This window comes from Sceloporus occidentalis, unplaced genomic scaffold, assembly GCF_023333645.1.
Source record: "Sceloporus occidentalis isolate IW3139 unplaced genomic scaffold, rSceOcc1.0.p SCAF_7, whole genome shotgun sequence".
Lineage (NCBI taxonomy): Eukaryota > Metazoa > Chordata > Lepidosauria > Squamata > Phrynosomatidae > Sceloporus > Sceloporus occidentalis.
In genome coordinates, this window is record NW_028316987.1 from 37,443,734 (window position 1) to 37,459,494 (window position 15,761).

The 15,761-nt window shown below is 40.7% G+C and overlaps 1 protein-coding gene across 1 annotated transcript in view; it reads right to left on the reverse strand.

The window, feature by feature from the left end:
• The window catches only part of BMPER (BMP binding endothelial regulator), a 231,281-nt gene that overhangs the window by 120,714 nt on the left and 94,806 nt on the right, over positions 1-15,761 (reverse strand). Inside the window, exon 7 of the mRNA XM_089532445.1 lies at positions 1,686-1,785. Within this exon, the coding sequence (XP_089388571.1) occupies positions 1,686-1,785 (100 nt within the window). The remainder of the gene's footprint in view (positions 1-1,685; positions 1,786-15,761) is intronic.

Below are 15,761 nucleotides of genomic sequence, written 5' to 3' on the forward strand. Positions count from 1 at the left end.
CGTCTGGGCATGGACAGGGGGAGCGTGTCCCTGTTAGTGCTCTTGGACATCTCAGCGGCCTTCGATACCATCGACCATGGTATCCTTCTGGGACGCCTGAGGGAGTTGGGAATTGGGGGCACTGCTTTGCAGTGGTTCCGTTCCTACCTCTCGGGCAGATCCCAGATGGTGGAGCTGGGGGACTGTCGCTCCGATAGGAGGGCCCTGACATCTGGTGTCCCTCAGGGAGCGATTTTGTCCCCTATGCTATTCAACATTTACATGAAGCCGCTGGGAGAGATCATCCGGAGACATGGGGCGAGGTGTTAGCAGTACGCTGATGACACCCAGATAATTTTCTCTATGTCTCCGACTGATGCAGTAACTAAGGATGGCATCTCTCCTCTAGATGCCTGCTTGGCGTCGGTAATGGGCTGGATGAGGGAGAACAAACTCAGTGTGAATCCAGGGAAAACGGAAGTACTGGTGATAGGTTCCCCGGTTTCGGGTGGTGAGATCTGTCACCCGGTCCTGAACGGGGTCACGCTCCCCCTGAAGGACTCGGTGCGCAGCTTGGGAGTACTCCTTGATTCGTCGCTCCAGCTAACTTCTCAGGTGGATGCGACGGTCAGGAGTGCTTGTTATCAGCTACGGCTGATACGCCAGCTGCGTCCCTACCTGGACCGAAAGGACCTTGAATCTGTTGTACATGCTTTGGTAACCTCTCGATTAGATTTCTGCAATGCGCTCTACATGGGGCAACCCTTGTACCAAACCCGGAAGCTGCAATTGGTGCAGAACATGGCAGCCAGATTGGTCTCTGGTAGCTCCAGGTCGGACCATATAACACCTATTTTAAAAGATCTTTATTGGCTGCCTATTTGCTTCCGAGCTCAATACAAGGTGTTGGTTTTGACCTATAAAGCCCTAAATGGCTTGGGCCCAGGGTACTTGGAGGACCGCCTCTCCCCACATAATCCGCCTCGCACGCTCAGAACTTCCGGGACCAAATTGTTGGAGGTCCCTAGGTCCAACTTAATGCGGACCTCACAGAGGGCTTTCACTACTGCTGCCCCTTCTCTCTGGAATAAGCTCCCTGCAGAACTTCGCTCCGCCGCCTCATTAGCTGTCTTTAAGACACAGCTGAAAACATATCTATTCCGGCTGGCCTTCCCACCTTAGACTGTCTGTTTTTTCCTGCTCTCCTTTTCCCTTTCGACCCCGGACCATTGTAAACTTCTTCTCTTTTCTCCTTGCCCCTGACATGTATATTTTATTGTCTTCCTGTTCCGTTTTTGTACTAATGTTTTTAACTGTTATATTGTATTTTTTATCTTGTATTGGAATGTTTTAATAATTTTGTAAGCCGCCCTGATCATACCTATGGAAGGGCGGGGTAGAAATAAAATTTATTATTATTATTATTATTATTATTATAAAGTACCAAGACTTAGACTTATTCTTGATGAAGAAAAATTGAATATAAATTATTAGAATAAAAATAATAGCAGTGACAGGAACAATTATAATGATGTACAAGTTTCATTTAACTACATTATTTGTTTAATACAAAGTATTCCTTTTTCATATTTCTCTCTATAGCTTATCTTTAATAACCTAACACTTAGGCTTCCTCAAAATACTATGAAACATACATGAAAAAGTTACATTGGCCATGCAACATGTTTGTGAAAACAACCACTCACCCAAACATTTTGGGCAACACTGTCCAGAAGGAGTGTGACTGAGATGTTGAGGACATGAAAGAATGGGACATACTTCTTGTATGCACTGTGTTCTGCCTCCCTAAAAGAAAATGGGGCAGTTAGAAAATGCACACATGTTCTGGTGACAACAGAAGAATGCAACCTAGTCTAAACAATATGCTTCTTTAACATGCTAATAATAAAGTTAGGCAATCCATGTCACATGCGTTGTGATACTTCTAGGGCAATGTGTATACTGCACCAAGGTAACTCATGCTAAGCACTAAAGAAATACAAACTTTCTGTCTCCAAAAAGTAGACATTGTGCATAACATCTTATATTTATTCTATAAGATTTATTATATACTTTTGACTATTTTGCAATATTTATTCTGGTTTTGCTACTCATGTAGAGGGGCAAAGCAAAGAACTTCTGAATACAACCAATGGAACTTGTGAAAGGCCTGGAAGTAAATAGAAGCAGAGAACAAAATACAGTGTATTTTCTCTACTATCTGCCTCTTGAGATTTTAGCTGGAAATCAGGGGAGTAAAAAAAACTTCTTTCAAAATAAATGTAGAAAGAAGGAAATCTGGAAAGCTGTGATTTTTGAGAACCCATTATCACATTCTTTGCCCATGGACAATTGTGGTTCATGCACACACTGGGGGGGGGGGGGAGGAGGCAGAGAGCTGTGCATCTATTGTATCTATGTATGGATGTGGTGCTATTTGTTCATTTATTCAAATACAAAATAATTTTACAGACAGAAATAGCAACAGCAATAGCAAGTGCATTTTTATACCGCTTATCAGTACACTTACAGTAAACACCCCGTAAGCGGTTTACAATATGTAAGCTAATTTCCCTCAACAAGCTGGGTACTCATTTTAGAGACCTCGGAAGGATGCAAGGTGGAGTTAACCCTGAGTCCCTGGCTGGAACTCACAACTTGTGGTGTGTACAAGCATTTAACCACTGCACTGCCAGGGCTCTTGATTTGGGTTCACACCTAACTTCCATGTATTTAAATGCCCTTTATCTGTAGAACCTAAACACTTCAACATGAACACACAATGGCCTAAATCCTATTAGTCCTAACAAGACTCAATTTACCTGTATGGTGGCTTAAATTAAAAACTGATTGAATACTTCCACTTTAGTTGGGACTAGCCAATACAATTCCAGTCAAAGTGTCCTATAGAGACCAATCTGGATCCCTCCATATTCCTGGAATGCACATATAGTAGGGCCCTCCATACACAGGCATCATGCAGATAACACATATGGGGGTTGGAATGAAAGCCTTGGATCAGCCTTTTCTATCACATGTTAATGAGCATCTGAATGAATGAGCAAGAACAATTTCAGACTGAAGATGGAGGCTCATATGTTTGTATGTTTCTTTTTACTGTACATATAAAATCAGCATATCAGAACAGAGGCTTTCTCGTTGACATTTTCACAGAATCATAGAATCACAGATTTGGAAGGGGCTCAATGGGCCATTGAGTCCAACCCCCATTCAATGCAGGATCTCAAACTAAAGCACTCTCAGTAGGTATCTCTCCGACCTCTTTAAAGATGTCTGGAGAAGGAGACCCAACTATCACTCTAGGCTATTAGTTCCATTTCCAAGCTGCCCTTACTGTCAATAGGTTCCTTCTAATGTTCAGTTGGGGCCCTTAAGGTATTTAAAGAGTGCAATCATGTCACTCCTTAGTTTTCACTTCACCAAGTTGAACATGCCCAGATCCTTCAATCTTTCCTCATATGTTTTGTTCTCTGTGTCTCTTATCATCCTTATTGCCCTTCTCTGAACATGCTCCAAATTGTGTATCTCTTTCTCAAAATGAGGTCCTCAGAAATGAATGTTGTACTTCAGATGATGCCTAACATGCACAAAATGTGCATTACTTCCCTCAACTTGGAAACTATGCTTCTATTAATGCAGGCTAAAATCTCATTCACTTCTTTGCTGCAGCTCATGTTCAGCTTATGATCAACAATAATCCTAAGGTCCTTTTCCCATGTAGTAGTGCCAAACCATGTGTCCCTCATCTTATAAGTGTGTGTTTGAGTTTTGAAGCTTAGATGCAGAATTTTGCATTTATCTGTATTGAATTTCATTTTATTCATTTCTGCCCAATTTTCTATTTATCTAGTGTCTTTTGTTCCCATGTTCCAATGTATTAGCCACCCATCCCAGTTTTCTGTCATCTGTAAAGTTGATAAGGACTCCCTCTACTTCATAATCTAAATTATTGATAAAATGTTGAAGATTAATGCCCCCAGGACAGAAGCCTGAAGCACTCCCATGAGACCTCCTTCCAGTTTTAAGTACAGCCACGGATGATAACTCTTTGAGCAGGGTTTTCCAACCCATTATGGATTCGTCTGACAGTGTTCCCATCTATTCCACATTTAATCAATTTGCTAATCAAGATATCATGTGGTTTCTTTATCAAATGCTTCATTAAAATCCAGATAAATTACATCCACAGCATTCCCACTATCTACTAAACTAGTGACCTGATCAAAAAAGATGAAAGGATTAGTTTATCAGAATTTATTCTTGATAAACCCATGCTGGCTCCTACTGATCACTGCATTGTCATCAAGATGCTTGATATCTGATTTCAATACAGAAAGCCAATCAAGTATTTGAGGCCTTAACTGGATTCTGTATTAACCCAATTCCAGGTACATGTTGCAATTCAATATAAATTCAATATAAATTCAACACAAATTCCCAGCTTGTTGATTAGTACTAAATTAACAGCAATAAAATATTTTCTTATGAAGTTTTATTTAGCATTTCCATAATCCTGTAGTAGACTGCAGGAGTTAACTATCCTGACTTTGATCTTTGTTTCATTATCACTTCCTTTCTGCATACTTCCAAGTAGTCTGAGGTGTTTAAGAAGCTTAGGCACTGATATAATCTGCTTAGCATTCATTTTCTGATGAGCATTCTGAGAGAGAGAGAGAGAGAGAGAGGAGGAGGAGGAGAGGTGCAGATATTTCTATGAGGAGAGTGGTAGGCTTATGCAGATCTGAAGGGAATCATTATCTAGCAACCCTGACAGGACCTGCTAGAAGATGGAAAGAAAAGAAGGCAACCTATTTGTTATTTCAGCAAAACATCAGGTATGGAGTAGTTAAAAGAAAAAAGAAAAAAAAGACCACCACCCCCCAGCATGTGATAGTAAACTTTATTGTGCTTCCAGAAAGAAAGAGCAGAGAGACACCCCCCCCCCCCAACCCGGTACTTACCAGCTCTGACAAAGCATGTTATAGATTAATTTTAATACTGCTATATGGAAATCTCAATTATTTATCTGATTTATATATTTAGATATCCACAGTCCTTTTTACAGCTTCCCTCTCCTGCCCCAAACAGTGTGGATGTAACTTCAAACTATGATCTAGTCTTATATGAAGAAGCCTTGGGCTCATTATTTTGAGGATGAGAGAGGATTTCACACCCTGACTTTTTAAAAAAAGAAATTGCAACCAATGTGAAGCACTCCTTAACAGGACCAGCCCATTAAAAGCAAAGTTTGGTTAAAAAAATTCTTTTTGCAAGAATGGAGCATTGAGATCCAGCACAAGGCGCGACATAAGTCAACTTGAACCATGTCATATCCTTGTTCAAGCATTTAGTGAGGTCATACCCCACCTATACAAGTAATGAAAAGGCCAGTCGCATGTAAAAAGGAGTATGGTTATCCATTGTTGTGTTAGAACGGTAATGTGATATAGTTACACTTTTGTAATCAGGGGAAAGGAATTAGTTATAGTTAACTAATACTTTGTAACTGCTTCCAGGCTTTGGTCTAAAAAAGTGATTCCCAAAGTGGGTGATATGCTCCCCTGGGGGTGGTGGAAGGATGGTGTGCAGGAAAGACAAGGGGGAACCAGTGGTCTTTAGGACCATGATGGAGATTAGGATTACATTAAATGTCTTTTCAGGGTCCCCAGAAAACCATCACACAGCCTTGCTGATCATTTTGTGTGGTGATGTCTCTTGCTCTTTGCCTGCCCATGTGAGTTCAGTCCCTTACAGGCATCTTTCACTAGCAGTGGTAATTGGAAAACCTGTGCAAGGCTTAGGCACAGGGCATGACTTTTGTGGCACCATTTTGGGACAGACTGGAGCAAAGAGTTAGAGCACATGGTGGTGGGGGAGAAGTGGTGGCAAAAAGAAGTTTTCAAATTTGGGACCCTGCTTAAGCTTTGTGAGCTTTGCTGGGACTTGGTTAGCAGGTTGGGCTTGCACTGCTGCTCCTGCTTTCTTTCATTCGACAGAGGTAGTAGAAGAAACTATTTTTGTAGGAGAGTGGACACCTGAAGGTGTCTGTGGGGAAGGAGTATCTGTGCTCAGTTCTTAGAAAGAGTCTTTTGTCTTTGAAGAGGTCCTGTAGTTAAAATGTCTCCCTTTCCGACCCACAGCAGTCTCCAGTCCAGAGCATGTGGCCTCTGTAAACCCCCTTCACACACACTGGCTGCACCTTTCTCTGCCCTGATGAAGGATTGAGAGTCCCTTCTCTCTGGAGAGAAGTTTTCCCTTGCACCTGGTCACCCTGGGAGCAGCAATTGAGCAGCTGGCTGAGCAGCAACCAAGAGGCCTCTTGCCCATACTGGCCTTTGCCGCAGGGCCTGGCATAGGTGAGAGACTTCTCGGTTGCTGCCTCCAGGATGACAGGGCGCAAAGGAAGCAGCGACTGAGAAGCCAGTCAACAGCAACCAAGAAGCCTCTCTGCTGCACCAGCCTTAGCTGCAAGGCTAACACAAGCAAGAAGCTTCTTGGTCACTGCTTAACCAGCTGCTTGGTTGCTGCTCCCAAAGTGACTAGATGCAAAGGGAGCAGCAACCAAGGCTGGTTGTTCTGAATTTTCAGTAGAAAAGGTAAAGTTAAGGGCTTTCCCTTAACAAGATTATCTAGTTGTGTCCAACTGTAGTGGGCGGTGCTCATCTCCATTACTAAGCCGAGGGAGCCAGTTAAGTCTTGACTTAACATCAAAAAATGTGCACTAGGGGTGGGTGGGCGCTAAGGTTGCTGCCCAAAAGGAAAAGGGGTGGTAGCCTGAAAAAGTTTGGAGACCACTGCTCTAAAGCATAATGACAACGCACTGTGGAATGAAGATGAGAATAATAGTTCAGTATGAGACCAGATTTGGGAGAAGATGATTTCTAAGTGTATAAAGCCTTGGAACAACACAGCATAAACGTCTTGGGGATAAAAGACAGAGTGAAGGTTGAACTACAGTAATATTTTTTGGGCAGCCTAGCCCTTTAAATGAAATATTATCAACATGTGTATTAGTACAGAGGCTCCAGTCAGGAAACACGGTTCATCTGTTCTGTGTTGTGCACAAAGCAAAAGAGACGATGTCATCCTAAGCAATATTTTGTTTTGGGGTGATGAGTTGTGGTCCTTCCTCTAACTTGCTTCAGAAGAACAACAACTGATGAAGGTGACTGGGGGTTCAAGTCTAACGATGAATGAGCAAGGAAAGATGCTTCTATTTCCACTAAAGGTCTTCTGTGACTATCCAGAGGACTCAAATGAATTCATATTTTAAAGAAAAATGTTCCAGATAATCTCAGCTAAATTTCTTGTGTTGCTCATAATTTAAAGCAGCATAAATAGCCAGCAATAAACTCAGCACTCCTCAACCCTAAAAGGAAAGAATTATGAGTTGTGCACAGCCATATGTAGACAGGATGCCTCTTTATACTCTCTTGAGAGACAAGTAACATAAAGACTACCTTTCCAGAGCACAGAGGAGAAGGTTTTCTTGCATAGGGAGTTTACCAATACATTTTAAGGGCAGCACTAAGAAATTAATGCATTGCCTTTACTGCACATATACTATAACAAGATTTTTAGAGACCAAAGTTGTTGTTTTTTAAAGCCCTTTCATTTCCCACCCACCCCACTGCCGCCGCTGTCTGCACTTGCCCCAAAGGGGCTGATGAAACATCCTGAATCAGGTCTGTGCTCATAATCCTTTCAACAAAGCATCTAGGGATACAAAGCATATTGTGGTCTGAAACCACTGCTCTGAATTATGAATCAGTCGGGAAATGCCGAAATGGGTTTTTTCCATTCGGTCAGCTCAGAGAACAGATCTTTTTCAAGAACTGCAGGTGCAACATCAGAGAATTTAAACCTGTGGCTTTTCAAACATGGTGTGCTTGCTCTTTATGCCATGAGAAAGGCTTAAAAACAGGTTGCACAGGAAAAAGGTAATGTAGTATTGCCTGAAGAATGAAGTTAGTAGAAACAACTCTTGGGTGAAGTGAGAAACACTTCTTGTGGCTTAAAGAATTATTTACAGGGCAGGGATGCAGATTTGGGCAGGATCACTTGGATTTATATCTGGTCTATATATGCAGCAAGAAGAAGGCAGAGTAGATTGTGCCACGTCCAGCAATAGGGGGAGAAAATAACATGGTGGAATTATGGGGTTAGAACACCCTATTAGTAAAAAAAGAAAAGAAAAGAAATTAGCACAATGGGATATATGGACATATTTGGCCCAACCCCGGGGTAAACAGTCCTTACCCTCGATCATAACCTGGTTTGTTGTGGAGCGTCCTGGAAACTCTGGGACAAACCCTGGCTGTTCGAACGCCACCACATGCTCCTAACTTTTCAGTACCATTGCTCCTACTGGGAAACTCCTTGTTGATGTGGAAGTGGGATGACTGACCATGTGGCTGCAGCCAAGCATCCTGTTTCTGCATCAGATGTGGTGACAAATGGCTTCCCAGTAGGAGCAACAGTACTGAAAAATATGGAACACGCACTGATAGTGGGTCCCTGTGCCAGCATGGGGATGGTCATGTAACCACCTGCCTGTCCCCGTACAGGCCTGGAGACTGACCCAGGTGAGCACCCCTGACAGAATAGCATGGACTCGGCCTATGTTTTCCTGGCTCATTTGTTCAGGGCCTAAACCATTCCAATCTTAACTTGGTGAACATGAAAAAATGGAAGAAAAACTAATTCTAAAATCTTGTTTCTTATTTGCTTGTACTGGTACAGTTGCCCCTCCTTTCTTGTGGACTTGAAGTCTGAGGTCTTCAATATTCACAGAGGGGCGACTTCTGTAATTTTCAGTGGGGCGCTTGTTCGTGGGCACGTGCCACATTCAAGCTTATGGGGCTTGAATATTGGCGAGTCTCCAATTTTGCAGGTCCAGAACAGATCCTCCATGAAAACGGAGGGCCAACAGTAAAATACACCGATACATCATGGCATTGGAATGTATGAGAAAAACTACATGCAAAAGATAACATAATGTCTGCACCCTTGTTAGCTGTCCAGAATAGGAACTTTTGCAAGCTTCTAATCCTGATCGCAAACTATGGTTAGCATTAGCTATTATTATGTTGAAGGTTTAGACCCAAAGCCCAAATCTTAGTTTTAATTAATCAGATAAGGAAATGTTGCAGGTTGGCAGACAGCACAGGCTTGTAAGCTATTTCCATCACAAAAACCTGTTTTAGCAACTAGGCAGTGTGCCAAAGAAAGTCACCTAATAAGTCACTAGAGAACTCAATTTTCCATCATATTTTTCAGAACATTAGTTTGAGAACTTCACTTGCACTTTTCAGTACAAAATAACTTTTTTGTTCTCTGCTATTGTCATTGTCATATTTTTACAGTTACTATGTCAAAATTGTTCTTATGAGGATACAAACAAAGAAAAAAAAAGCCATGCCTCTTTTTAGAAATCAAAAATCCTATCTGGATTAGAACTATTAACTTTAGCAATGTTCTGGTCACAAGTCATCCATTTCCATCAGAAAAGTTATTGTTATTTTTATAAACCGTCACAATTATAAACAGTCAATAGTATACAGCAATAAAACATCACAAAGAAATAAGGTCGATGCAAACCAAACCTTTCCATGAGAAAACAAAATCAAATGAGCTACAAATTATACTGTAGCTATTAGAAAGAAAGAAGGGAAGGAAGGAAGGAAGGAAAGATGCTTACTGTAAATACTGTTTTATGCAGTAATTTAAAGAACCCAAGTCCCTGCCTCTATTGCACTTTAATTTCTGATAGTGCAGATAACAACCACAGGAGGAAAAGGAAGAGGAAAGGACTGTAGGTCAAGGCATCAATACCACTGGTGGATATAGAAATATTAATAGGGAGCACTCCAGGATGTGTGCTGAAAGAGGAACATTAGATATTTGGGGAAATAAAGCAGCGAGAAGAGAGTTTCAATCCATATCAAAACACACAAAAGCAAAAGGTACTGATGATACTTTCCTCCTTCCATTAATAAAAAAATACCCTTTATTCAGTTATAACTTTAAATGTTAACTACAGCATCATCATTATGTACCTGAACACTGAATATACATTCAATAATGGAGCTCAGTTTTTATACACATACATATGGATGCATGTGTGTGTTCGCGCGCACACGCACACACATTCCAGAAGTGTCTGTGAGCCCATACAGACAGGCCAAAATAAAGCTGCTTCAGGTCACTTTGGAGATATGCTGTTTAAATGATGCATGCGCCCTAAGAGGCAAGAAGCCACGTCAAAGCCACGCTCTAGTCCTAAGGCCTGAAGCACAGCTTTGGTGCAGCATCTGGTCTCTTAAGATGTGTGTGTTATTTAAACAGCATACATCCAAAGTGACCCGAAGCAGCTTTATTTTGGCTTATCTGTACGGGCCCTTTGAGTATCCCTTATAGAAATCAAACCGTGTGTAACTGTAATTAATGTGGAGTAGAATGCCAAAGATAAAGCAAATGGGCATTCTTCCAATTTAGGTTTTACATACTTATCATAAACAAATTTATGCAGAAAAGAGAAATTATATATTTTTGTTATGAATCTTAAAACATGCTCTGTGCTTATGCCTCTATGAGTTCATATAGGATGAAAGAGGAGAGAGGAATTTTAAATAAAGTACAACACATAATACACGTATACCAGTTTGCAGTCTGATAATATTTTAATTCCTTCTTCTTTCCCTATGCTGTTAATTACAGTTGGCCCTCTGTGTCCACAAATTTTTTATCCAAGGATTCAATCATCCACTGCTTAAAGATACTCCACATTCTGAAAAGCAAACCTTGATTTTTGCCATTTTATATAAGGCACACAATTTTACTACACCTCTGTATTTAATGGGACTTGAGCATCCACAGATTTTCGTATCCATAGAGGATCGAGGAACCAAACCACAGTGGATACCAAAAGCCCACTGTAATCTTGTTTATGCTATTGTACCCAGAAATCTTTAATTGTAAAACTTAAGAAACGTAATAGAAAAAAAGCTCATCTGCTTCTATTTGGGAACCAGAACTCACAATTTGGTTCTGGTTCACAGTATTGCATACCCTCCAAGGTTTCACAGATGAAAACCAGGACAATTGTGGTCAAGAGTGTGGTCAAAATGGCAAAAGCTATTAATGCAGAAGAACCTGTGAACTAGGAGAGGCTGCAGCAGATTTCTTTTCCCTGAGCCTACTGAGAAGGGCAAGATTCTGCCCCTTTTCTTTCCTTCCCGCCTGATGAATTAAGTGAGTAAAAATTACTCTTTAACTTTAACCTCATTTTGCAGCAGTTGAAGTAAGCTGTAGTAAGATAAAAGGGAAGAGTGGAAGGTGGACAGAGAAACTGGGATGTTTCCAAAACAGCTGAAAAGTGGGATGGTAGAGGGACAATGTGGGGGGGGGGTATGATATTATTATGGGTGTGCTGAATTTTGATTATCTGTTATATATAAAGCACAGTAAATTAGATCATATAAATGTGAAAATATGTTTCCCTGCATTCATACGCATATACAGAGAAAGAGAGAGATGTATTGGCATTGATTGCCACTGTGGAAGGATATAACACCAATCTTCATGGAAGAAGCTGGCTTGATCTTGCTATAATTCTAGGAGTTCCTTGTTCATGTAACACAAGCCTTGAGACATTAGAACCCCAAGTAATTATGGCATCACTCCCCCTTTGGAATTAAGCTTTTTGTGGCTGCACCCAGCTGCAAGAAATTTTTTGTACCGTCCATGAGCTAGCAATTTAGTTCAAAGTGAAGCCACTGAATTACAGACATCCTTCCCAACAACTGACAAACATGCCAAAGTGTGTGGTGCCAAGTGCTGCTTTTTGTCATCTACTCCAAGGACTGCTTCCTGAGAATACAAAAATACACTTCACTATATCAGGCTTATAGCCAAAGTGAATCGTCATGATGTCAAAGAACTTCCCCTTAGTAAAGAGACTGAATTAAACCTGCAACATAATAACCTAAATAACCTACTTGTTACTGGTAAAACTATACAATTTTTTTTAAAAAAATTAAAAACCACAATATGCAAAAGTTAAAATTAATCAGAAAGAAATGAAAACCAAGTTAAAACATACAGTTCACCCTTGTTTTCTGCTGGGGTTTTGTTAAAAGACCCTCCCATGAATAATAAAATCTGTGGATGTTTGAGTCCCATTAAAATACAGTGCCATAATAAAATGATGTCCCTTGTATAAAATGGAAAAATCATGATTTGCTATTTGGAATTTATACTCTTTTGGAATATTTCCAAGTCGTAGATGCTTGAATCCATGGATAAAAAATCTGTGGATAAGGAGGGCCAACTGTATATTAAAACTCACACACCAGTACAGTTAATTATAACTCATTAAATTCAATACTGCTACCTAAGGCTCTATTAAAATGTACCAAACTGCTAATCAGTGTTCAGAACCAAACCAAATATACATAAAATAAACCATGGGCTGTGGTTGACCATCTTGCCAGTGCTGCTTCTACAAACCCACTTTAGATCTTGATTTCGGCTTTGGCTTTGCTAGCTGATTGTAAACTAAAGCTGCATAGCAAAGATGTCACCATATTTTCAGAGAAAGGTGGTATTTGGAAACTTGGGGGAAACACAAGATTTGCAGAAGTACAAAACATCTTTAGGAGAGAGCTCTAGAGAGAGTGTATTAAAAGACATCGTAAACAGTAGGTGTGGAATGCAGACTGACAGGGGGTAGGGGTCAGGAAATCAAGAAAGTTGGCAATGGAGATGGACACCTAAAGAAGGCACCAAACCTCAGAAGAAAAATTCTGAACAAGTGCTGAATTCTAAACTAAAATATAAAATGTGGCCTTGGGACTGTATGCATTATGGAAGCCTGCAGGAGAGGCAGCTATCCATTCAAATAGATCACAGAGCTCCCCTGGACTGTTTTAACATTTAAAAAACAATAACAAACCACTCCAAAATTAAAAACGTATTTCCAGCCACTTCCAGTTTTGTTTTGTTTTTATTTTATTTTGGGGGGTTTGCACATTTTTACCAGCCCATATGGTGTCCAAAAACAAAAAATAAGGCCCTGGCCCAGGCAACATAGACTCCTTCTGCACCATTTATTGCAGGTCCCACTTGTTAATCCAATCCAGTGTAATGGTTGCCAGACTTCCTAATGTCCAGTTAAAAGCAACTTCCATGTATGTGCATACACTAGACTGATTTATGGCTTACTTCGTGAGATAGCAGTCATATGCATTGCTGAGACCTCTTGCACATAGATTATTGGGACTCACCCTCAGTCTTGTACACTGAAGTTTCATATATAACTCACTGAGAGAGGAGGGAAAGAGCAAAATGTTTTACTACAGCTGTTCACATGGCTTATTTTAAACAGAAGTGCAGAATGCCTAAAGAGCTAGTAGGCTGGCTGTAGTAGAAGCTTCGGCCGCACTTCCAGATGCATACGTGGTACTCCCAACGCATGTAGCTCTGTGGCCACAGGCTGTTATTATGGAGCCCAAGGCATTTCCCTCCATTACAAATCCCTCCTCAGTAAACGTTTCTTCTTTTGCCTCTGCCCTGCCTCCTACAGTTTAATGGAGAACTATGGAAATTTGACTTAATGAATTGTGGACTACAGTAAGTTGTCAATGCACACAGGCATATGTAGCACACACACACTTCCGCTTAAAGAACATTTGCATTCCACACTTATCACTGATATAATCTCCGGAAAGACAGGATTTCACACATGCCACTTCCTTCAGCACAGCTATCAAAGGGCTTCCTTAACAGGAAATCCTGCTTGTTCTTCAAAATATGCAGACATAAGAGATTGGAAATATTATATCTAATGCAGTAATAGACATACGTACCCAGTAAAAGTCTCAGAACATTTGCAGCAAACTTCACAAAGCTAAAACATATTTGCAGAAACATAATCTTTACATGCTTTTTAAAAAACCAGCTGTGCACCCACATTACTCATTATCAATGGCACTGTATCTGTTATGAATTCAGCTTCAGGGAATATATGTTTGCTCTATGTATAATATATGTAAAATATGTTAACTCAGATATGACCATATAGGTAATCTCAAAGCATTTTCCCCAGGAGGCAATAAACCAGTTCTCATTGTGTGTGCTTTAGTTTAAGCTCTTCACCTTAACGTCTCTTAGGATCACAGTAATATGGTAATGTGTTGGATGGAATCTACTTAAATTGCAATAAAGGCTAGCAAATTTATTGTAATGTAAACACACTCTTAAATCAGTCAGAACTTAAAAGCTCAAATTCCATGAGATTTTATGTTCTAATTAAGGTCATAACTGTGCATAACACAATGTTCCATTAACAAAAGCTACTACACACCAGAGATCTGTAAGACAGATTCAATACAAAGGGTAGTTCCTATGATTTTCAGTGCTATTCTGCAAAGAGGTCTACATAGTCAGAATTGAGTTAGAAAGCAATTGGTTTCGAACAATTTAAAATACGGACACAGGGGTTGTCCGCATTTGCCAAAAGACCTGTGTCCCCCTTGGCTTGACATCATCCAGTTCAGATGATGCAGGCCAAAACCTCAGGGCCAAGAATGGGCTCAAACCTGACAGACCAGACACGGTGGACCTGGCCCGATCCTTGGGTAAACAGCCTTAGCTCTGGATCAATTTGACTCATCTGTTTACATGGCCCCTCAAACTCCTTACCTTGCCACACCATCGCTGGTATTAAGAATCCCACCATCACCAGTTCTGATGCAGAAACAGGGCACCTGTCCACATGGAAGCACCCAGGCACCTCAATTCCACATCAGACAGGGCAATTGGGGGGGGGGGTTGTCTCAGTACCAGCTACTGTGTGGCAAAGTAAGGTACACGAACCAGTAGCGGGTCCCAGGTTGGTGTAGGGACGGGTGGGTAAATACCCACCCGTCCCTACTCCAACCTGGAGAGTGACCTGGGTGAGCACCAGGGCCAGAATAGCATGGGTTCAGCCCATGCTAATGTGGCCTGTCTGCTCAGTACCAGTTCCTCATCAGTGCTTGATTATTTTTGTTTCTTCCTTTGCTAACCATCCTCTTTCTTCTACCAAATTTTTTTTTAAAAATTAACACTCTGAAATAATTGCCAAGCATAGTCCATTGATGGAGAGATGGTAAGGGTATCAAGGCTTTTATGGATCATTAATGTTTTGTTGCTAAAGCAATATTTCAGAATGTTCAAATCTTGTTCGCAGCTACGCTGTCATCCTAGAAATCAGAAAACAGAACACAAAGCATCACCAACATGTTACTTGTAACTACCTTCCCTTGACTGGTGCCTCAGCCATTGAGGATACTGTACATATCCTGTTTGATTGTTGTATTTATGACAAGGTGAGACCCCATTTTTGGTAAGAATGACCAATTGGGATCCTATTGCTAAATTGTACCATTTTCTTTTTGGAGAGAATTTACATCTAGTGTGCGGGGCGGGTTAGGAAGGGGCGACTCTTCCTAACCCTAGCACGCATGGAGTGCGTCAGAAGTGGCGGTGTGTAACCTGCCTGTGTGTGTTTGTTTTATATATCTTATCTTGTATTTTATTAGATTTGCTTTTATTTAACTTTTATGTGCTTTTATTTATGTGAATTTTAACTTTTTAGTTAATTTTATATGAGTTCAAGGAGTGACTCAGTTTTATCCCTGTATGTATTTTGATATCATGTATTTTATTGTTGATATGGTCAGTTGACTAATCAATAAACTTGTTGTTGTTGTTGTTGT